Here is a 23,609-nt window from a genome sequence, read left to right on the forward strand (position 1 = left end):
GCTGGTGTTAAGGGTCCTTTTGTTGAGTGCTTGTGGCTTGAGTGAGGAAGATGAGGAAGGTGAAAAGCCAGTCAAATGGGCACCGTCCAGATCATTGTTGTAGAGTAAGACAACTTAAGAGGCTATATTTTTGGAAGTAAAGGTGGAAGCAAGAATGCCAAACAGCAGTGAGGAGGCTTCTGTATTTCAGGTGGCTCACGGCCTTGATCCGATCATCAGTAAGTAAAGAAATCATTAAGATTATGCATCCGTCCCGAAACATTCTTTATTTATCAGCGAGGGAGGCTTTTAGAAGTTCACTTCCATAACCCAAACTTTGAGCCCGTTTTGTTGAATCATTTAGTCATCGTTTCTGAAGTGCGGAAGAGGCCCGACCCCATAGTCTGCGCATTAAACAGACGACAACACATGCAGTTCAAAAAGAAAACAACTATCAAAGGCAACAATATGAAAAGAACCCGAAACAGAAAAGAGAGAGAGAGAGACGGAGGCGGCTGTTTATTTACTTTTGAGAGAAATGTGCATAAATTACCAGACGTCTTGGCAAACGCTTGTCTTCATAAAGGCGCGGGGTGAAGGAGGCACAGGCAGTTTTATTCGGAAGGCAGAACAACATCAAGCCTGTGGGCTGAAAGTGGGTTAGAGCTCTTTTTAGGAGGCCATCTTCCAAGACTTTTGATGACATTATGAGTTAAGACGACAGCCGTGCTAAGAGGATATGATGTATTATGTCACCTAGACAATGAGAGGAGTGAAATTTCATCTCAAAGCATGAATGAGATCAAATTACTTGGCTCGAGATGATTCTTTAGAACGGCGTTACATGACAGCTTATGCTTTTTTGTCGAAGACTAGAATTCTGCATGGATCAAAACCTCCCAAGAAGAAAAAAATATGCTTCTCTTCTGTTTCCGTTTTCGCTTAGCCCTCTGAGGCACCCAAAAAGAATGTGTCTACCTAACATTAACCTAACAACATCTCGGAGAATTGTGTGCAGGGTTGCGTGTTCTGACAGTTTGGGAGTACTGTCAAGGATGTGACATGAGAAGAAGTAAACGGTTCTTAACAGACGCCGCAGGCAAGCCCCATTTACAAATTGGTATATTTTGTTTCAGTTTTTCTCCACAGGTGTACGATGTGATTCATGCTTGGCACCGGAATGACCTCGAGAAACATTTGCACAGCACAATTGGTTTATCCCACATGCATCATCAGCAGGAGGTGTGATGTTTGGTGGATTATGGGCCTCCTTTTGAGACATCATTCCATCTTTTTTCTGATTTATACACGTTTCCCCTCATCAATTACTCAAGTGCGCTCCATTTTTTACTCTGACACATTCAGTCCTCCTCCGTACTGCGTCATGAACAGCGTGTAGTTGTCGGACAGAATGGTGTGTGTGTGTGAGTGAGTGCAGAGCCCGGAGCTGTTTACCTCCCTGCTCCACTGATCTGAGCGCCTAATGTTCATTTAACCCACTCTCAACTCTGACCAAAGTCCAAACTTCACTCCAGCAGCACCTCCAGACACTGTGTTTGAAGAGGGAACTCGGCTCAAATAAATGTTTACATGCGCACGGATTTTAATGAGAGATGAATCCTCAAAAGAAAAAGCCTTTTCAAAGTCTTTTTACTCGCCATCAGAAATAGAGCTATAACATTCAATTTCTTGTTCAAACACTCAGCTCTTAGAGGTCAGAGTGTGAAGATTATAATTACTATTACTGTATGGTATCATCTCTCATGCAGGGAGGGATGGACTTTTCTGAACACCTACAGTGGGGAAAAAAAGTATTTGGCCAAAATCCAATAGAATGTCTATGTGAAGCTGACCAAATACTTTTTTTCCCCACTGTATATTAGATGTGTTACTTCTCTTTGACCACCAACATTTAAACGTTTTGAAGAAAGTACGTCACTTAAATCAGTCTTTCTTTCCTTCACCCACTGCCGTACAGTACAGTACAAGTGGCCAGACAAAGGATTTGGACCTTCCATGCTGTTTGAGCCAATCTCATATGCTCTGATGACTCACAGAAATGTTCATGGTCGTCTGGTGTTGAGTGGCTGTCGCCTCAAAGACGTGTCTGCAAGGAAAAAGCAGAGTAAGAACCTGAGTTATTAAGAAGATATAAGTAAGTAGTGCTTTAGCGAGACACTCTGTATTCCTTTTGAATCTATTTCAGACGCCAATGTGTTTCCACTCTACCAAGTCTTCATGATCGTGATCTAGTAAGCGCTCACAACTTCGTTCTCTGCATAAGTAAGTGCTTTATTTGTCATTGTATAATTGTACAACGAAATTGCGTTCAGGTGTTGGGTTAGTCCTGAGCCGCTGCGACCGAACGCGCCGCCATTGTGGACCAGCGTGTTTTTGGAGGCAGGGGAAACCGGAGCATCCAGAGGAAACCTGTCTGGCTGCTTTCCGTGCTCCTCTGAAACGGTGCAGCGCCTACTGGGTTTGTCCCTTGTTTCAGAGCGTGGTGTCTCGCACTGGTCAGCTCTTCCACCTCATCCTTCCTCTTCCTCCTGCGCAGCTCCCTCCGCTCCACAACAGTCTTTCACCATCTTCTGGGAAAAGCGTAGCAGATGAATATAATCGCCACAAGAAAGCCAGAAACCTGAAGAAAAGGAGGGATAGAAGATTTGTGTGGCTTAGCTATAAGTCTTGCCCGGATACCTCCTTATTCGTCCCTTTTTTGTTTCCTTTAGCTGCTCTGGTGACGTCACTGCACTGTAGTGGCTATTTAACAATGAAATGAAATAAATAATCAGTGCACAACAGTTTAACAGCTCAGTGGAAGTACCATCCATATGTTTGTGCTCCCCTTTTGTCAAACGTAAATCAAAATAAAACTTAGGTCTACAGTACAGTACAGTTTACGTTGTTTTTTTTATACAACATTATACTTTCGGCTACAAAGGCTGCTGCACTAGCCTTTCAGCATCATGTGTTCACGATGTTCGAAAGAGCAACAATGACAGGAAGGTTCTGGTAACAGTGTGTAAACCATGAATTGATGAATTGTGCTCAGAGTCACGTGACAGAGGACTCATGTTTTTGTCAAATGAGTGTGAAATAGGATTTCCTATTGCTTTTTTACTGCTATTGACAGACTGGTTAGTATCTCATATTTGCTCCCTTTAGATCGGGCTGGAGGCCACTTTCAGATTGCCTTTGTCAATCAGGGCCTCGATCCATTCTTCCCCTGAACAATAGTGTCACGTTTTTTTGTCTCTTTCTTCCACTGTGGGATACATAATGACACGCTGCCACAGAAATGCGAGTGTGAAAGGCAATTATTGTACAGCGCAGACGGGGGACAAAAGACAAGACCGCTATCATCCCATTTACTGTTCTTAATTAACTTATCCACTCCGCCAAAGATGTCTGGCCTATAGGGCACGTTTGCAAATTGGCAAAGGGAAGTGTGTTTTCTCCAGAGATGTGCTAATCCAAATAAACATCTCCCTCGCCAGGATATCTCAGAATAACTACTTTTGTGAGCTGCTGCTGCTGCTTGGTGGAGGGAGACTGTTTTGGCTGAGAAATGGAGACTGGTTGTCAGTGGAGACTACAGCTAGGCCCTGGTTGATAAAGTTGCAGAGTTGTGGAAAGTGAAAAGTGAAAAGTGTGCCACAGTCCCTTGGCATTAAGAGAGAAAAAGAAGTTCTTCTCAGTTCAGCTCAGCTCACTTTATTGTCAAGTCTACATGGAGTGAAGGGGAATGTTCTGATTCCTGACAGCTGGGTGGAAGAAGCTGTCCTTCAGTCAGCTGGACCCGCCACAGATTGAGACTCTGCAGCCTTCTCATCCCTTGTAGCAGGAGTGAAGAGGCTGAGAGATGGTGGGATGAAGTCGCTCGAACGGGCCCTGTCCAGATCATCGTTCTTGAGCCAAAAACACAACAGTCTTACAAAGTTCACTAATGTCCAAAGAGCATTTGTTGCTTCTAATATGGCAAAAATATTTATTGCTTCTTGCTTATTTGCTTTCAGTTTGTTTAATGTTGTACAGTATGTGTTTAACTTGAGCCGAATCACGGCTTCTCAGAAACTCTCCAGGCACCTCCCACATCATCTTCTGTATTGACAAGTATTGCCTGAGCTGTTGGGAGTCTATAATGTGAAGGCTATTTTAGCTTATCAAGTTGTTCAAGTCATGTAATGATTCAAATCATTGATTGGGCTACAGTACAGAAAGTAGCCTAGAGCTCTGTACAAACAGGTCTGATTATGGGGAATAAAACATGATCTGAGGCCCAGATTGTATTGATTCTGGCAGAAAAACAATGGTATTGAAAGCTGTAGTACAGACCATTGTCTCTCCATCTACTACTTCTGCTTTTTCCAATTACCTCTTCATTTCATTTCCAGTTCCAGTCCAGCAAAGCCTGATTCAGAGAGCATAATGATAGTTTGTAAATGAGTAATAAAGGGAGGCACCGAGCTTACCGAGGTGGGACTGGACTGACCAAACTAATCAGCATCACAGCAACACTATACACATGGATTTATTACATTCAATTTGCCTCTGCAAATGCATACTTGATGTGGTAAAAGCCTTTATAAAAGCATAAATTGGTTGCTACATCAAGATTAATGTTTATATTCAACATACTATAAGCATGCACAATTATTCAGAAATAACCTATTAGAGAGTAATGTTTTATTATTTTTTTGCTGTAATTGTTTTGATTTAGGCCTGATTAAAATAAAAATGTAACCAAATAATAAATGATGACTTGAATTATGGGGCGGTCAAGTAAGTTTGTTTAAAAGGCAAGCTTACACTGCCCCCTATCGCTACCATAAGGTAATCACATTACATTTATAACATGCAGTAAAATGTTCGGTGGAAAAAGGTTTATTTGTTTATGAGACGTGCGTTGACATAATCTGAGTGTAAATATCATCTGCGTTATATTTTTTCGATTTGAAAAAGTTCAAAGTTCACCTCGCCTTTCGGTGGACGTGACTGCGCATGCGTACGCTATCATGGTGGATGATGAGCCTGTGGAGTTGTAGCGTGTAGCTTGCTAAAGTTTTTATAGACGAAAATGGGTTACTAAACCTGTCACACAGGAACAGCAAGACCCACCTCAGTGAGGACCCCTAAAAGGAGCACAAGAGAAGCTATGACAGCTCAGGAGGACCAAGAGGTAATGCTACATACGTGCTAGCATGTGAGCTGTGCTAGTAAAGCTGCCGACAACTTGATAGTCAGCTGCTTTGGATGGTGGTTGCAGCAGATGGACGGCACTTACAGCGCAATGTTTTATAGATACTGGCACATTTAAGTACTTGACATCACAGGGGATCAGTCAAAGTCACTGTAGGCTTCATCTGCCCTGTGCCTTGTTGTTCACTGCCCTAACTGTGTTTCCAGATGGAGCTGGAGGCTCTGCGCTCCATCTACGAGGGCGATGAGTGTTTTAAGGAAATCAGTCCCGTGTCTTTCCAGTTCAGGGTTAGTCTTTGAATATCTCCGCATAATATCGGTACAGTGTCTATTCATAAAGTAATGTGCATTCCATTGTTGGTTTAATCAGATAGGAGATTTGGAGGACACAAAATCTTTCATCCTGGATGTCTCATGGCCAGAGACTTACCCTGAAACAGCCCCTGAAATTTCCCTAGATGCATTTTTCAACAACAAAATGTAAGAACGCTTCATCATTCTTGTCAAAAACAGCATTTGCAGGTCAGCCCTGTGTTTGCTGGCAAACCTGCTGTGCATGTGTGAATGTTACATCAGCCATGTCCACATGCTGTATCTGTGCTTATCTGCCAACTTCTCTCCTCTGTCTTAGGTCTCCAGATATAAAGCAGTTCGTCCTGTCCAAAATGGAGGAACAAATAGAGGCCAATCTCGGCACATCAATGATGTACACACTGTTTGAATGGGCCAAAGACAATCATGAATTTCTCATGGAGAATCACAAACCTGTATTACAAGCAGTGGTGAGTCCAATCCATCATACTGTGATACTGTGATGTTTTGTACTGACCAAACTGATGATGTGTTATTTGTATATCAGACACTGGCATCAAACAATGATCCTACAGTTACAAACCCCGCTAAGAAGAAGGAAAGGAAGGAGCAGCTAAGTAAAGCACAGAAAAGAAGGATCATCAACAGGACAGGTATTTTGTTTTGAAGATTATTTTAATTAGACCAGATAGGCGTAGAATTGTATAGTTCTATACCCGTGGTGAGCATCAGTATTACCAGATTTCTCTGTATTGAAATCAATTTATATTAAGTTAAGACGAGCAATAATATGGTTTGACCAAATGCTGTAAAACTGGCCACCAGGAGTGCTTGGTTACACAGCGCTCATGATGACACAGTCGAGGTGGATTTACTTAAAGCCAGGTCCTCTTTTGCGTAATGATATCTTCTGTGGATGGAAGCTATGGATTTTGCAGGTATAACCAACTAAAGTCTGTTTAAATCATTCACTGCCTCTTGAGAAAAAGCCATTATTTACTGTATATAGGGAGAAAAATGATGTAGAAGAAACACTGAATAGAATGGGTAGTTTTTGCATAACTCTGTGTGTTAAGCATTGTTGTAATCTGCAGATAACAAAGGAGAGCTTCCGAGAGGTTGGAACTGGGTAGATGTGATTAAGGTAAGTACTAACCACTAGATGGTGCATTTATCCAACGACATTTGGTGTGAATGCTTTTACTTGATCCTCATTTTTAACTGTTTCTTGTTTGCTTTCACCTGATCCCCGGTCTACACTCCAGCATGTGAGTAAAATGTGTAGATTTTTCTCTTCTTATCGTCGTACAGTTGAGGATGACTTGTCCATGTTTTTGTGTGTTTGCAGCTGAGCAAAACAGGGGGGAAAGACGACGATTAACTTTGAAGCAACTCGGTGTCAAGTGTTTATCCAGTGCTACTTTTTTGCTGTAACTTGTGAATTTAAAGTGGCCTGTGGCGGGCGCTTTCTCAATGCCTTTGACATCTCTTCTGTGATGCCCTAACGCCATCTCGAGAACCAAAGCAGGCCGGGTCAGGGTGGACTTGGCCGTACCCTTCTCAGACTCTCACTTTTACGGCAAGACTTCGAGGGACAAGCCAGAACCAGAACCTGTGCTCCTCGGGTTTCATTCTCTGTATTCTGCACTATCTTGGTCAGGTGGATAGGACTGGCGCCTTGAATTCACTGCCATGCCTCTCAATAATATCAGTCCACCAGCCAAACACCAGGCTCATGAATTTTGGTTTGTGTGTTTAAAAATAATGCGTTGATTATGTTACTTTGCGAAAGTATGGGGGTAGTTTTTAAAATACACAGGTTAATGTACTTTATGTTACATTGCGTCAAATACTGGATTTTTACATCTGAATAAAGAACGTTTGGTCTATAAATGTTTTTGTATTGTCTTATTATTTACTCATATATTACAGCACAATAAATAGGACTGTGTTCAATGTTCCTTGTAATTAAATCATAGCATTCACCAGTGGAATTTGGAACACACATATTTTACCATATTAATAGAGCACATGAAATATATTCAACTTTTCTATGCTTTGCACGGTATGGTCTTTATTTAGACAGGGACAGTGCACAAGTTGACATTGGCCAAAATGAGCAAAAATGCTATTTTCCTCCTGTAGTCCCTGGGCAGGTTGATGTTACAGTACAAGAACTGACTTTAAATGTAGATGAATATGTGACCATGGGTTTATACATGTTAACATCATCATTAACCTACATTTAATTGAAATAAGTTTGAAACATACAATTTCCCTCCAATCCTTTGTCCAAGTGAACGCGTTCCCTCATGATGACGTCATTACTGATCATGAGTTTGAGTTCCTATAAGCCATTTTTAGTTAAGTACACACATGTTTTAAATGTAGTACACTTGAACAACCAGTTTTAATCACTTTTAAACTTTTTTATAAACTGTTGAATTTTCAAAGGCTTTTATTATGAAATATTTCCGGGCACTGACCCAGCGCACAGGTGTGTAGCGCGTGTGCGCGCCGCTCTGACAGTCCCAGGCTTTGGGGACCAGCAGTTGGGTTCATCCCGCAGGTTATAATGGATAATGTGGAGTCAGTGCAAACGTTCCGTTACTTCCACGAACATGTAGGTAAGCAGTCGATTGTTCTTATTCCCTTTTGTGTTTCTTCTGCAAAACTGTGACTTCTTAATGATTTCTTATTTTTGTGTCTCCAGAGATTCCCATCTTTGTTCTTATTCATTTCAGTAAACAACAACAATTCGCCATTTAATCTCCTAGTTTCAAAGAATGTGAGTCTTGTTTTCCTGCAATAAGCCAAGGACCAAAGGGAAGTAAGGTAAAGTACTGCCTCCTATACAATGTCCGTGATGATGAAAACTCTGCAGGTGTAATTAGCCTGTTATTACTATAGTCACTTTCAGAACATGGAGACAAATCTGCACGTGCTTTCTGACAGACTGAGAGACAAGGTTTGTATTTATACCAATGTTTTTTAACTGACGTTGAGATATGTGCTCATTCTGTATTCTGCAATGTTTGACAGGCCAAAACAGCAAATGGCACAAAAGATCTCTCCAAAACTAACCGTGAAGAATCCCCAAATTGTCCTGTTAATGACGTGCAAGTCAAAGCAAAGAATAAGGACATGGCACGGGACAGTCACGGGGCACATCTTTCTGACCAAATGTACCGGTCTAAAAAGTCTCCACAGACGACCTCAGAGAATGGGGTGCACTCTCTCCTTCAGGGGACAGAGGAGCCTCATAAAGATGGCAGAAGGTTCATGGTCTACATCTGTGGAGGCTATAAAGGTGAGAGAGATAGAGAAAGGGAGATGAGGTAGAATAAGCCTCAAACAAAAAATAATAGGACCGTTTGTGATACATTGTAAATGGTCCGAGCTGCGTTTCAGACTCGGTCGCCGAAAGGAGCGCTCTCATGGAGGACGTGTATCCCAGGCTGTATCTGTACTGTAAGCAGAGAGGCTGTGACTTCAGAATGATTGACCTCCGCAGTGGCGTGGGAAACCCAATTTCCGAACACCATGACACTGTACGGCTGCACTTAGACACCCTCAAGAAATGTCAGGAAACCCAATGCTCCGGCTTTTTCGTAAGAGTAAAACCAAAGTATTTCCACCTCCAAAAAATAGCGGAACACAAATGTTAATCTGTGTGTTTTTGTCAGTTGTTTGTCGGTCAGAAATACGAGGCCCGCTGTCTTCCCTCTACCATTCCAAAAGAAGACCTCGAAGCTGTTTTGCGACTCCTCGAGAAAGACAAAGAGCTGATATCCAAGAAAAAAGCGGTGAATTTTACTTGGCCGCCAGGCGTCACCGGCGACAACGGCATCGGCAGCTTTCAAGAATCCATTTACAGCCACTATCTGAGCTTTGGAGATGAGGCGATCCATCCAGAGCAGCGCGATAAGAGAGAGGCCCATTTTTCAGATGAAGAGGAGGGACGACAGAGCCCGCCCGGAGAGAGGAGTGTCGGGGACGTGGAGAAGGAGCTGGGCTTGTTTCAAAAGTGGTACAAGCTCGATTCCAACAGCGTCCCGCCAATTTACCGCCTGCTCCCTGTCAGGTAACGGGATTGGGTTTGGGGAAAAGCTGCACATTTTGAACTTACGCCATTATCTAAGGTGGTTGATGACGTTGAATCAGTCCTAATGTTTAAGAGATTAGGTGAAAGCGAACCCCGATGGTGAATTAAACATTGCTAACCTGATGAAACGCGTGTCTAACATTCACTCTTTCTGTTGTTGCGGTGCAGCGCGCATCACCCTGACACACTGAGCGCGGACAGGAGGCGTCAGAGGCTCGCCCGGAAAGCCTGGATGGGGACGCTGCAGAGACTATGGAAGGTGTTGCATTACAGGGCAGCTGAGGCCATAGGACAGGAGCGGGCAGCTATTCTACTCAGAACAGGTTTGTTATAGGTTTCTTTGAGAAGACGTTGAATGTTATGACTTCACGTTTGTTACCAATTGTGTTTGTTTTTGTTCTAGTTCTGGACTGGGAGGTGGAGGAGGGACTGCGGTCTACAGGCTGTGCCCCACCAGAGGAGCACTGCCACTGCTACAAGAGAACCATCCCAGATTTGCATTACAACCTGGGGAACAAACATGCCGCGCTCTACGTGGACCTGCTGAGGGGGCAGACGGAGATCGACCCGGTGCTCGGCGCGGAACACCAGCGACTCATGGACAGGATTCACAAGAAGGTAAAGTGACCAGACGTAAGAGCTGTAGCAGTTGGATAGTCAGTGTCACTTTCTTCTAGCTGCGGTACACTAACGTCTACGAGCGCAAAGTGGCCTGGGGGCAGACGGGTCTGGACCCCAAACGCAACCGCTCGCACCGCTTCTACGCCGAGCGCATCTGTTCCCACGTCCACCGCACTGTCGTCAACTCCATCGATAAGTACGACAGGCTCTTACTGACGCTAAACCCGGCCTGTGTTGCCCTTTTGAAGTTGTTTTCTCCTTTAGAGTTATAAAGACTCCGGCGAAACATGGAACGTTTGAAAAGATGAGGAGAGAAGCGATAAGAGCGCAGATACACGAGGAGGTCCGGCAGCATAAACAGCACAGTCTACATCTGTAAGGAAAAACCTTTGCTTTTCCGTCTTATTATAGCCACTGTCGTCATGTGAATGTGTTATTCTACCTTTTACAACGCACTAATGGATGTTTTTTCAGAGCAAATAACTTCACTCTCAGACAAGCCTTTCTAGACGATGTGAAAAAAGCAGTGGGACAGTCCTCCTCCGGGCGAATCCTTCTGCTGGGACCCCCCGGCTGGGGGAAGTCCACTGCCATGGCCGCCATCGCCCAGAAGGCTTCATTCTGGCTCTCAGGGCAAGAGGACACAGTCATAGTTATTATGTTCTTTTTTCTGTCAAAGCTGTTAATGTAGTTGCATGTATTTTGCAGCTGCAGAACTGCGACGACGTTGGTGATCTTTATCGGTTTCTCCGGGGAAAGTAGAAACGTCCGCTTGGTTCTACAGAGTCTGTGTTTCCAACTGGCTGAAACGTACCGCCCTGAGACCCAGCTATCAGAGGTACTGTCTTATTTATTCCTGTATAGGAGAAATGTGCATATAGTAGAATAAAATGACAGTCAGGCCATGTTTTAGTGCCTGCTTTTGCTCCATAGGGGTTTCCTCAGCTGGTGAATGAGTTCCACTCCCTGCTGATGCTGGCGGACGCTGACAGACCTGTGCTGATACTGCTGGACGGGTTAGATGAACTGTCAGATGAACATGGCTCACAGCTCTCCTGGGTCACAACCCCTCTTCCAGAAAATGTTTACCTCATACTTTCAGCGACCAGCGGCTCGCGCTGCACTGAAAGCCTTCTGGTTAGTGTTATCGAAGTCTTTTCACATTAGCTTCGCCTGTGTAATGACATCCTGCATCGTTCAAGCTCATGTTGGACACAGATGCAATTTCTCCATCTGTGCGATCAATAAAGTACCATCTTATCTTATCTTATCTTATACGCTCATAACAGACTGTGCATCGGGCGTCAAGTGCTCCAAGAGGCATCACATAGAGCCCATTGTGATTGACTGGCATTGTACAGTATCAGGGTTTCCGCGGGGCATTAAAAAGCATTAAAGCAGTGTTAGGGGTAACATATTACAAAAGTAACGAGTTATTTAAATACTTTTTTTCAGTAACAAAGGAACATAAGAATATAAGTAACTCAAGTTACAAGCGCATTTAGATGGTTTGTATTGATGTACGAAAAACTACCAAACACTCCCCAAATAAAATGCAGCACCAAATCAAGTTGAATACGATCTGCAAGTTAATGTTGTCCAAACATAATACGAGACAATGCGAAAGTGAAGGAAAAGGAAATCTTTGACTGCATTTTTGCTCAGTGGCATTATTATTTTCAGTTTATATTTTGCCAAAAGTAACTCAAAGTAGTGTAACTAAGATACATTTTTGAAACTGTAGCTATTATAGAATATATTACAATTTTAAATTAACTTGCCCAACCCAGTGAATTATGCCAAAATTAAGACCTTATTAGTCATTAAAAAGCATTAAATCGGAGTCAACCGGCATTAAATCTAAATTTCTAAGATATCATTTTCCTTTACAGAACCCACAACTATTTTCACTGCATACATTTGTCAAAAACACAACTATTTTCTAAACCAAATTCTGCTGCACTTGTGTCTCATATTTTACACAATATTTTGTACAAAAGTTGCATATTGTGTCCAATTTGGTTTTGAATGTCAAAACATTACTCTGTTTTAAGAAATGAAAAGTGCCAAGATTTCATGCATTTGTGCTATTAGAAAATATAGTATTGATGCATTAAAATGGCATTAAGAAGCATTAAATTTGAAGAAACCCTGAGTATTTGCACCTCTGTTTAATTAATGCAGTTGGCAAAAGACTACCTTGTATGCAATGAGAACGATGAGGAAAAGAAACAGTTTTTCATCTATATTAAAGCTCATTCTCTGCTTTCACAGTCAGGACAGTCCACAGTCCTGCTCATTCCTCCGCTCAGCACCAGCGACATTGCAGAAGCATTAGACTCCAAACTTCATCGCGACCGAAGGCGCCTGCAGCAGGACCAGTGGCAGCTCCTGGTCCAGGCTTGTGAGGCCTGCCCAAGCCCTTTATACCTGGACACAGCCTATAGCGAGAGCTCACACTGGACGTCCTACACCGACCAGGCCAGCTTGAACCTGCCGGGCACTCTTCAGGGCCTGTACGCAAACATGCTGTCCCGTTTGGAGCGGGACACTGGGCGACAGCTGGTCAGACGGGCCGTGATGCTCCTGTCCATTTCGCGACACGGAGCCACTGAGGAGGTACGGCTTTTGAGCAAATGATCATATTAGACTGGATCGCTGATTATCCATATCTCTAGGAAATCCTTCATCTGCTTTCCAACAATGGGAAAGTCCTCCAGGAAGTGTCCCCAGCTCACACCTCTCCTGCTCACTTCAAACTGCCGTACATTCTCTGGGCCCGTCTGAAACACGCGCTGGGCCCACACCTGAGCGAGGTCCGCACAGACGGGACGTGGGTTTACCGCTGGACGCACGCCGAGCTGCGCAGAGTGTGTCTTCAGCGCTACTTCAGGAACGAGGAGTCCCGTATGGCGGTGCACGCCGACTTCGCCGACTACTACAGAGAAACGTCCCCGAGCGCTCACGTGTTCCAGCCGTCGCTGTGGGTCCTGGACGAAGGAGAGGGAGGGGAGAGGGGGAAACGTTACTGCTTTAACCTGAGGAAGCTGCGCGGTCTGCCCTTCCACCTGGTCCACTCCGGGCAGATCGTCCCCCTCTTATCGGAGTGTCTGTTTCACTACGACTTCCTCCTGCATAAGGCCTGGGGTTTGTCTGTCCTGGAAATAGAGGAGGACCTGAAGAAGGCAGTGCTGCCAGAAAAGTACGTTGTCACAAATATACAGTATTTGCAGTCTGAAATTTGCTGCAGATGTGGGGGGGGGGGGGGGGGTCAGTGTAGAAAGTATTATATCTACTACTACTAAACACTCACTACGCCTCTAAAAAATACTATCAATCTGTTTGTGCTTCTCTAGAGATATGGTAGACGTGGAGGTGCTGTCAGGTGCTCTGGAACTGTCCCGCCCGGTGCTTCTCCAGGACCCCTGTCAGCTCGCCTCACAGCTCATAGGACGTCTGGGGAAAATGGTGACGGAGGACCGCCCTGTCGCTCTGGGTACCCCAATGCAACTCATAATCTTTTCTACGATAACGGAAAGATGGCTTAGGTCTGACGTTATGTCATCCAGGTGATCCTCTTAAGTACCAGTACCTCCACGCTTTGCTGGATCAGTGCTCCCACTCGACCCTGCCCGTACTCCTGCCCTCCTCCACCTGCCTGCTGCCCCCGGGAGGACTCCAGCACGCACTACTAGCAGGTTTCCATGTTCAACTTTAATTCAAGGGCTAAGATTTACAAAAAAGCAACAGTTGTAATAAAGTACCCCGCCCTCTCCCAGGTCCTCTGTGCTCTGTGACGGCGCTGGGAGGTTCCCAGACCGGGCCCACTGCAGTGACGTGTGCGGCCGATGGAAGCATCCACCTCTGGGACCCGGAGCAGAGGAGAATCATCAGGGGCTTGGATCCAGTGGGTGGATTTGTGGCGGATTCTCTCGCTCTCGGTTTGAACGATACAATGCTGATCCTCCGCATGGGACAAACTCTACAGGTGTGACCTGTCGGAAAACTATATCAGGATTACAATTTACAGTGCGTTCAGAAACATTTTTCTCACTTTTTCATAGCTTTTCTGCCACGTTTTTGTCGCTCTTTGATTGCGTTTTCATCATTTTTAGGATAGATTTGGATAAAGCCAAACTGTGCTCGGTTCAGGTGGGGGTTAAAAATCTGTTGCTCATATGTAGATGAATCCTAAAGGTACACCAAAAGCGTGGCTAGTAAGGCTAACAGAGTTGTAAAGCCAATAAAGAAACTGACCAGTGCTAGTTGGCTCATAAAGATGTCACACCCTGTTTATTATGTAGCTCACATTTATTTTCTATTGGTACTAAAATCTACATTGAATATCCTACAAACATAATAATAAAATTAGACCTTTTGAACAGGTTCGAGAGGTGGAATCTGGGCGGGTTGTGTTTTCAGACGCCGGATCAGTGGACGTCCCGATTGTGACCACAGCTTCGGATGGACAGTTCCTTGTGGTCTTCTACGATGGGACTCATAAAGTGAAGGTAGAAAGCCATGTTTTCGCTGTACGTTTTTTTAATAATAATAACATTACATTTTTATATTTTTGAGGTGTTTGACCTGGCTGCATCCTGTTCCCTCTTGCACTCGATGACCGTCTCTCTGAATTCGGAAGCAATCCACAAAAACAGCTCCATTGTCCTGTCCAGCAACTCCATCAAAGACTACGTCCTCTTCGCCTACAGGTCCAAATAAAACCATGCGTGTCACTCGTGTAGCTGTGAGGATGAGGTCATAGACGGGCAAGCCAGCTTCCCAAAACAATGCCGCAGCTTTTTGTTAACAAGCTGTGAAATCTGGCCTCTTTGTTACCAGACAACTCACCACAGACTGTCTGAATTATTAAGGGAGGCCACAACTCGGTTCCTTCAGTCGAGCTCCTGCCAACAAGCAACAATAAATAATACAGCCTAAGCCTATTATGCGAGGATAATGGGGGGCTAATATCCACACGAGCTCTTGATCGGGTATCAAAGTCAGCGGAGCTTATGCGTCTCAGAGTAATGAGTGCGGACGACAGAGTTTCACACCTGACAGACAGGGATCACATACGCGTCAATGTAGGTCACTGGTGATGGTGGGTAATGTAAGACGTCAAGCATGGAAACAGCATGTAGCAACTCACGGGCTGCTTCATTTACACTTCCATTCTGCTAGAATTGAAGCCAAATTCATCTTATTGTACCATCAGTAAAAGTTGGTAACACTAACACGTCAGGGATTTCTAACCAATCATTTGTAGACTCTTTAGAGAAGTATCCGTGTTTAACCTTGTGTTCCTGTTGCAGGTCCGGTAGTGAGGCGGGACTGCTAAGGGCTAAAGAGGGGACAGTTGTGAAAGTCCTGTCTGCGCGACATGAAGCGGCCTCCATCCAGGCCGTGGACATGACTCCGGACTATCTGCTCCTCTTCTGCAGGTGAACACCACTGGCTGAATGGCATCGCTCCTACTTTGACCCTCTTTCCCCCCTCTTTCCCGCCGTCCTCCCCGTATTTGTTTTATCTCGTACATTTCCCAAAGTATTGTTTTGAATACTTTTGTAATTCAAAGGTTTGATCAGGCCACAAAAGGATGGTAAATAATTAAAGATAATGACTGTGAAGCAGTTACTAAGTTGCGTTCACATGACGTAGCACCACGAAAAGCAGCCCATCATTTCAAATTGAGTTTGTGGGCTGCTAATTATACTATTGTGGTAACTGTTTTGGACTTGGCTCAAGCACATTTTCTCCTGTTTGGCTTTACCCTACTCTAAAGCTTCTTGAAAGAAATGTCAAAATAGCCACAAAAACAAGGATGAAAATGCAACAAAAAAAGCCAAAAAAGAGCAACAGAAAAGTGATGAAAAAGTGATAAAAATGTGACGAAAAAGTGACAAAAGGCAACAAAAATGTGATGAAAAAGTAACAAAAATGTGTGACGAAAACGTGCTTGGTTAAGGCGGGGGTGAAGGGGTTAATGTCTCTCTGCACATGTGCACTAAGGTCAAACTACTGTCTCATAAAGGTGTTTCAGCAACCTGTCTAAAGTAATCTGACATCATCAAGCATAGTTTAGTTTGGACATCCACTCAAAACACTTTTGATTATTATCTCTATTATTTCTATCTCCACTATCTATAAGTTTTGACTCATATTTGTCCTCTGTTCTGTCCTTTGCAGATACCCGTACAGACATGACAGCCAGATCATCCACATCGAACTCTTTGGCACTGACTCCCTCCAGTACGAGCGGTCCGTCCTGGGCTGCAGTCAGGACCACATTTCCCAAGTCACAGTGAACCACGAAGGGACTCACGCCGTGGCCTTTTGCTCCACCCTGGGAACAGGCGTCACCGCTCTGGTCACGTGGAACCTGGAGACCGAGGACCACAAGCACATCACACAGTTCTCAGGACCATTCGTCAAAGGTCGTGATCTCACTGGGATTATTTTTGTTGTTGTTGTTTTCATACGTCTGAGTGTATGAACAGTCCTGCGTGATGTTGCAGGGCTGTGCTTTGACATGCGCCTCTGCCTGGGCGTCTGCAGTGGAGAGAGATACCTGCGACTGTGGGATCTCACCTCCAGGATCACGGACCAGACCCTCACCTATAACATCCACAAGAGCAGAAGCGACGGCACCAGGGAGCTCGTCCCTATGGGCAGACAACCGCGGTAAACACTCAATATTACAGTTGATAAAGCGTCTTCCCTCGAGACAGGAAAGTGTCCGTCTACATCATGCCATCATTATTTCATTGAAACCTGCCACACTGCAAAAAGTATAGAAATAAGTCAATTTGTCCTTGATTTGAGTGGCTAATTTTAAGAAATCTGTCCACGGGGGAATTTTTTACACTGAAAGCAGTACTAAGTAATTCATGCCCCTAGAGGCCATAAGTGCCACTGCAGGTGTTGTAGCATGTTGTGTTTTTTTATTCATTAATTGTCCATGAGAGTAAATACTACGCTGACAGAAAAGACAAAGGGAGAGAGGGATATTGCACATCCAATTACACAATGGTGATAATGTTTTTCACTCAAACTTGGCCGTAAATACTGTTTTAAGTGGCGCTAGCCCACAGTTAGCCTGTTACCTTCTTCTTCGTGATTCTATTAGTGTGTATTGGGGCCTCCGATCCAGAGGCTGCGAAGTTGCAATTGTGGTTTTCTGGCCAGTGAGATGAAAGACCCACCAATCGTCCCGTTAACACTTGTATTACCCCAGAGGCACATTTATTAATTTAAACAAGTTACTTAGTTCTCCTTTAAATTAAGATAAATAGATCTCATTGCACTCAAAACTAGATTTGCTAATATCTTCATTGACTTTGACATTGACTGATTGTTGTCTTAATTACAGAAACGAGGTACTCAAATCAAGGACAAATGTACTTATTGTCTGTTTGCGCATGTTCAGATGAAGCTATAATCCAGTTATATCTATTTTGAATTGGATTTCTATTCATTATTAATTAGGAATACAAGAAAGCCTTTTTTTATATACATTAGACCAATAAAAGGTCACACACTCTAATACTGTGTTGGACCACCTTTAGCTTTGATTTACAGCACATATTCACTCTTGCATTGTTTCAAGTTTATCTGTCGAGCACAAGTCATTCACAAAGTGCTTCATAGTTGCATAAATTGACCACTCAAATCAATCCATAAAACATCTACAGTGTTTCCGCAGAGTTGCACAGCTGGAGTGTGCCTCCCTCTGTTGGCAGGTACGCGGTGTGCCTCTCCGTGCGTCCCGGGACACTGTTTGTGTGGAACTTGGGCAGAAAGCGTTACCGCTGCCGGCCGGTCCGAGCGCAGCACGGCCTCTACGGCAGCTCCGACGCGGTGCTGGTTCACGACCTCAAGCTCTACATCCTGACCAACAGGAGCCTGGCCAGCAGAACCCGCGCACCGCCATGCTTTCAGGTTCTTAGTCGTCTTGGAAACGGTTATTAGCTACTTTTATGTACTTCAATCGGTGTGCCTGTGTTATTTCTGTCCCAGACTCTCCTGGTGTTTGACCTGATCAGGCGGAGCTACGTGAAAAGACAGAGTGGCCTGGCAGTTATTCCCTGTCCTACGCACGAGTACCGCATTTTAGAAAATGGAGCAACACTTCTGGGCCTTTCAGAGACAAGGTGAATGACAAATAGACTTCAGACTACGCTGCTGCACTTGCCTTTCTGTTTTTACATTTTCCTCTTTTTAATTCTTCATAGCAAAGTGTTGCTGAATATTGATACTAATTAAATCACTCGTGAAGCACTTTTGCACATGAGCAGATGCTTCGTGAATTACGTCAGGGCCATTTTGAAGACGATTATTTGTGCAGTTTGTCGATCTTCAGTTCTTTACACATATTGTTTTCAGAGATCACTTAATCTTATGGGATTTGGATTCTGGCACCATCAAACATCGACTGGACCTGCAGCGCCCGGCCACACCAACGACACCAACATGTAATAGCTTTGACCTGTCTACTGTTTAGTCCTCCTTGAAGCCTGAACTCACTTTTGTTTTTGCCCAGGGATGCCATGGGATATTCAAACAGAATCTGCAAATAACACACACGAAGCTAAGCCTGAAAAAGAAGCCTCATGCGCGATTGACCAGTATTTGATAAGCGGAGACGAGCAGGTAATGAATAAACTGCTTCTTTGTGTTTACACTGTGCAAGCTGTGTTTTTCTATCCGTGTCTTAGGTGGTGGTGTGCTCTTACTTCACCCATCACCTCAACGCCTTCAACATCACGTCCCGGGAGCACCTTCACACTTTGGAGGACGCAAACTCGCTGCTCAACCTCCACACGGCGGCTTTAACGCACAGCGGCTCCCATTTAGTCCTAACCCGTTACAACCAGGCGGATCACTCCCCCAGTATCACGCTATGGGAGCTTCAAAGCGGCACAGTACTGTACACTTGACTTCTGGACAATTCTGACATGTTGGAAAAGCGGAATTCTAATCTAATTGTGTGTAGGTGGATGAAGAGCTGCGGCATGAGCCTGGGGTTTGCTGTGTGGCTCTCACCGATGATGCCAGCAGGGTTGTCTTTGGTGTGACAGGAAGCAACACGTAAACTCTTTTTTTTTATCACTGCTTTGATTAATAGTGCCTCATCACAGAGACGCAGCAGTCGAGCTTGCACAAAAACGTCCCTGTGCTTATTTTCTCCATCCAGGCTTAAGGTTTGGGAGCCCGTCAGTGGAAACGTGAAAAGCATCTGCGGCTATGAGGGCCTAAGGATAGAAGCCTCCAGTGCCGTCTACTTGACCGAAGGCGGAGCTAAAGTGCTGTTACTCTCAGGTCTGAACGCAATCAGCAAGCATAATGTCCTTTATATACACATAGTGATTTATGTGATTGTAAAGCAACAAATGAGCTTTAAAAAATGTGGTCGGGATTTGAACAAATAGGAGGAATTGTAAATTAGAGACCTTTGTTTTCGTAATGCATTATCCTTATTAGTCCCAGGTTCCTGAACCAAACCGCTTCTATGTTTTGGATGGTCTTCTGAAAAATATTCGGAATCTCAGTGGCACTTCCCTGATTAAATAAGGGCCGAATAAAAATGCACAGTCTTCGGTCGTTCTCACACAGGCAGGTGTGATGTGAAGGCGGCCGACCTGGAGCCAAACTGCTCTCACTTTCGTTCCTCTTTGAGTGAGGAACGAACATGTATTACTGCTTTGACGAGGCAAAACGGTATCAACTTTATATCAAGGTACATCTCTCTTCGGCCGTCGTCATGGGAATAAGTTCAGCAAACAGCTGATCGCTATGGTGCAGCTTTTGATACGAGCGCGTGTGAACACGGACCAACTTTGGAGTAAATACAGTTTAAACTAGGGCGGTCTCGGGTTGACCCACAAGGCGCTCCAACATGTGTGAAAACAACCTTTACAGATTTTTGTTTGTGCAGTAATAGCTGTGTGTTAAACCTGCAGGACACCTCAGCCTGTGGGATGTTGAAAAGGGGAGCTTCCTCTCCTCCCTCTCCCTGGACTCTGCCGTCACCTGTGTGAAGCCTCTGGGAGAGCGCTACTCCAGGGTCCTGTTGGGCTTGAGCCACAGCCCAGCCCTGGTCACTGTGTGGGACAACACTGGGAGCACCAGCACCACCCATTGGGGGTCACGAGCCGATGACCTCTTTGAAGAGTCCAGTAGCAGTGAAGAAGAGGGACACTCATAGCACAACAGTGTGAGTCAGACAAACTGCGACTGAATAATACGTTTTAATGACTATAAAAAAAAATATACACAGTAGTTACAAATGAAAAACGTCCATACGCGACATCCTGCTCCAGTGTCAAGCCGCTGAATTAAATATCTATTGTAAACATACTGTACGTGTTAGGGCTGTTGTCTATGAGCCACATAATACCGAGGCAGATATGGATCTGAAATATCGAGATTTATAAAAATAAGAAAATGTATATTTGCTCTGTGAGAACAGAACAAAATAAGAACCATCATTTATTCATTATCATAATTTGAAAATCAGTGTCAATCAGCTTGATTGTTGGATCAGCGTCTTGTGCGGTTGGGACCTCAGTCTCACAGGTCAACATCTGCAGTGGGCCTTTTCAGAATGTCCTTTATCATTAAGCGCTGCTCAAAAAGAGTCGGATTGTGCTCTAGCAACAAGTTTACCGTCGTCGACCGGAAGTTCATAAGGGTGGTCTGGTCACTACCTGGACCGGCGGTCTTTTCTGTTTTTGTCCAAGCTTTTGTCCATTGTCTTCTCATTGTCCCCTCTGCACTTGGGGCAGTACCACTTGCCTTTGGGCTTGTAAGTGAGCCCCACACATGAGAAGTGGAACCATTCGATTGGACACTGGTCATTGTCACAGCCAATCATCTCCCCGTAGGACACCTCCTCACACAGGCAGTAGGTGGGTTCATTGGGGTCGATGGCGAAGTTGACCGGGGAGGGGTCGCGCTCCTGTTTGGTCTTGCGCTTTTTCTTCTTGGTCTTAGTCTTGGTCTTCTCTCGTGGTGGAGGGAGGGGCAGGTCGTCCACAGAATCATCTACCAGGGAGCCATTGGCCGAGGGGTGGCTGGAGTCGCGGCTCTCGCTGTTCCTGTATCTGCGCGGGCGGCGTGCAGAGATGCGCTCAGGGGGCGGGGGCTCTTGGACACTGGAGCGCCTCTCTACGGGGACCCGCTCCGCTTCAATGGGCTCCTGCAAACTCAAAGAGTGGGAGTCCATCTGCCGTGAGCGGTTCTCCACCAGCTCAGTCATCTGCGTCACCACGTGAATCTTCTCATCACCCAGCTCCTGGCTGAGGATGAGCGCACGCTGCAGTTGGACCTGCAGCCGCTTCCTCTGTGCAGCATCCTGCTCCGCTTTGTACTTTTCAAACACTTCATCCACCTCCTTCAGCACCTCTGCAACACAAAAACATCAGTGTCATGCAAGTACATGGATTATCCCTGAATGATTACATGAGTGACGCCCTCTTCTCTCCGTTTTGATAAATCTTATATTATTTTGTTCATGTGTAGGAGGGGGAGCGAGAGAAAGGCGCTGGGGGAAGTGACGTAGGTCAGCTGCTGAAGGGGTGCCAGTTTGAGGAGGTCCCTGTCGGCGGAGGAGCTGTCCGGCTGAGTACGACCAGCGATGTGGTACAATACCTCGGAAAAGAAGAATATGCCTTTTGTTCGTTACGCTAAACGTGCATTGGCCTGGATTACATCGTGGTTCAGTGCTGTGTGGTCGGCAGTGACCAGGTGTAGATGATCAAAGGATCGCAACGCCAACGAATTGCGTTCGACTGCGCTCGTGGGGGCTTTTGTTGTATCGTTTGACACCGTTTAGCCGGACATGATTTCGCTGGTGTTCAAGCCTTGACATTTGTGCGATCATCACTCTATCTGCAGCACTGTCACTAAAGCTCTACACCCATCCGCACCAAAGCCAGTTCAACACACCATCGAACTCAACACGATCTACATTCCCCCTTTTCCCTGTTTCCCTGTTTGACGCTGAGGCAGAATCTGACATTTCCCCGACATCGTTCATTTCTGCGCAACACAAAACGCACAGGGCAAAACGGTTCTGCAGAAAAGTTACCCCTGCGTCTCACGCGAGGTGTTAGACAGTGAATAATAGGCATAGGTGTGTGTCAGAGTGCGCCGAAGTATGTTTTGTGGCTTGAAACTCCATTTTGGCAAGAGCGCAACGAATTGGTTACCAACAATACAGAAAGCACCGCGAAGCGTACGAGGCGCTGGTTAATGGCCATTTTACACCGCACGTAAACAGACTCTCCTGCATTTCAGTCGTGTGCTTTTAGTGTATTAAAAAAAGGAAAAAGGGGAATGAGCCGCTGGGGCTTTTCAGCAAAACGGGAACACAGCTGGCGGCGGCTACTCCATTACAAACACACCCTGTGAGAAACGTCTCCGTCTCCCAAACTTACGCGCAGAAAGGATGGGCTCAGTCACAGCGTTACCTTGATACTTGGCGTCAATCTCCCGCAGCAATGAAACATTTCTTTGTATGTCCAAAGGCAGGGACTCCACACATTCCAGATAATCCTCCACATAGTTGACCAGTTGTTGTGACTTGTCGCTGTTCTGGAATTGATGGCCCAGCATTGTTCCGGCGACGCATAGGGCGCTCGAAAGAGGTGCAGAATGTGGGGGAAAAAGAAGCCAGGGAAATGAACTGCTTGGCGACTTTGCAGCTCGTAGGGCAGTTCACTTCAAACAAAACTCACGCCACTGCGCATGCGCGAGGGTGCTCCTTTTAAGGAAATGTACATGTTTCCTCTGCTGTGACGTCACCGGGGCCCGCCTCTGGGGGGTTTGGAGCCGCGCGATTGGAGGAGGTTTTACTCACTGTGCGTTTTCCCGGGAAATCAGGCCGATTGAAGAATGTAGACTTCAGACTGTCCCCTAAGCGCAGGTAGAGGTGTGTGTGTGTGTTATACCAGCGAGCAGCACGTGCACAGGCAAAGCACTGTAATGGCGACAAACTTTAGTAAAGTAAATGACTGTGACATGGGGTAATGTGCAAATATTTAGCTCTGTGTGTTACTCACAGCAGTCACTAGGTGGGGGTGTTGTCCGAAGTATGTTTTTTGTTATTATGGTTCGCTGTTAACCTCTTAACTCCCGCCTGAACAGAGAGCTTTTTCTCCAGTTCAGCTTTACCCAAATCCTCTAGGCCAGTGTAACGCCTCATTTGAAAGCTAAGACCTACAAAACTAAATTGATCCTTTTCCCTCACATCAGATTTTTTTCCATCACTTTTTTTGTTGGGCAGTCATCTCATTTTTGTCAAATTTTCGTGACTTTTTTGTCACTTTTTCCGTCAAATTATTCGAATTTTTTTTGTCAAATTCTTATCACTTTTTTATCCATTTTT

General features: G+C 45.0%; 3 protein-coding genes and 1 long non-coding RNA gene across 5 annotated transcripts; 3 read left to right on the top strand and 1 right to left on the bottom strand.

Moving 5' to 3' along the window:
• Positions 1-4,977: 4,977 nt before the first annotated feature.
• rwdd (RWD domain containing 4) lies at positions 4,978-7,370 on the top strand. 2 transcript variants are annotated; one of them, XR_013794075.1, is made up of 7 exons: positions 4,978-5,161; positions 5,389-5,469; positions 5,552-5,661; positions 5,813-5,960; positions 6,041-6,146; positions 6,588-6,761; positions 6,842-7,370. XR_013794075.1 is itself a non-coding variant. In XM_079580505.1 (6 exons), the coding sequence occupies exons 1-6, from the start codon at positions 5,138-5,140 to the stop codon at positions 6,653-6,655; spliced, it is 540 nt and encodes a 179-aa protein (XP_079436631.1). In that variant the 5' UTR covers positions 4,978-5,137; the 3' UTR covers positions 6,656-6,721. The 2 variants fall into 2 exon arrangements, 1 of the variants encoding a protein (XP_079436631.1); XM_079580505.1 differs by lacking the exon at positions 6,842-7,370 and having other exon boundaries at positions 5,813-5,963; positions 6,588-6,721.
• Positions 7,371-9,021: 1,651 nt separating this feature from the next.
• On the top strand, positions 9,022-9,857 carry LOC306981137. The gene is made up of 3 exons (XR_013794081.1): positions 9,022-9,104; positions 9,180-9,577; positions 9,767-9,857. It is a non-coding gene; the product is annotated as an uncharacterized lncRNA (long non-coding RNA).
• A 101-nt stretch (positions 9,858-9,958) lies between these two features.
• LOC306980752 (NACHT domain- and WD repeat-containing protein 1) lies at positions 9,959-20,737 on the top strand (the record flags this gene model as incomplete). The annotated part of the gene is made up of 24 exons (XM_079580181.1): positions 9,959-10,216; positions 10,276-10,415; positions 10,484-10,594; positions 10,694-10,852; positions 10,928-11,057; positions 11,153-11,356; positions 12,494-12,838; positions 12,898-13,421; positions 13,576-13,715; positions 13,789-13,917; positions 13,999-14,207; positions 14,605-14,730; positions 14,798-14,931; positions 15,535-15,663; positions 16,409-16,656; positions 16,738-16,903; positions 17,962-18,160; positions 18,239-18,372; positions 18,605-18,693; positions 18,762-18,871; positions 18,937-19,143; positions 19,215-19,309; positions 19,416-19,540; positions 20,182-20,737. The coding sequence occupies 24 exons, from the start codon at positions 9,959-9,961 to the stop codon at positions 20,424-20,426; spliced, it is 4,356 nt and encodes a 1,451-aa protein (XP_079436307.1). The 3' UTR covers positions 20,427-20,737.
• Positions 20,738-20,751: 14 nt separating this feature from the next.
• Positions 20,752-22,974, bottom strand: ing2 (inhibitor of growth family, member 2). Its single transcript, XM_079579693.1, has 2 exons — positions 22,693-22,974; positions 20,752-21,625 (listed from the first exon to the last, which is right to left on the bottom strand). Exons 1-2 carry the CDS (start codon positions 22,835-22,837, stop codon positions 20,925-20,927), a joined length of 846 nt encoding a protein of 281 aa, XP_079435819.1. The 5' UTR covers positions 22,838-22,974; the 3' UTR covers positions 20,752-20,924.
• Positions 22,975-23,609: the final 635 nt, after the last annotated feature.

The sequence above is a fragment of the Gobius niger genome (genome assembly GCF_951799975.1).
Source record: "Gobius niger genome assembly, chromosome: 21".
Lineage (NCBI taxonomy): Eukaryota > Metazoa > Chordata > Actinopteri > Gobiiformes > Gobiidae > Gobius > Gobius niger.

Coding starts and splice junctions, on each gene's coding strand:
- ing2 (XM_079579693.1), bottom strand. CDS start 22,837: ATGCTGGGCCATCAATTCCAGAACAGCGACAAGTCACAACAACTGGTC. Junction 21,626..22,692: donor GATTGACGCCAAGTATCAAG/GTAACGCTGTGA, acceptor TTTGTGTTGCAG/AGGTGCTGAAGGAGGTGGAT.
- rwdd (XM_079580505.1), top strand. CDS start 5,138: ATGACAGCTCAGGAGGACCAAGAG. Junction 5,162..5,388: donor CAGCTCAGGAGGACCAAGAG/GTAATGCTACAT, acceptor CTGTGTTTCCAG/ATGGAGCTGGAGGCTCTGCG. Junction 5,964..6,040: donor AACCTGTATTACAAGCAGTG/GTGAGTCCAATC, acceptor TTTGTATATCAG/ACACTGGCATCAAACAATGA.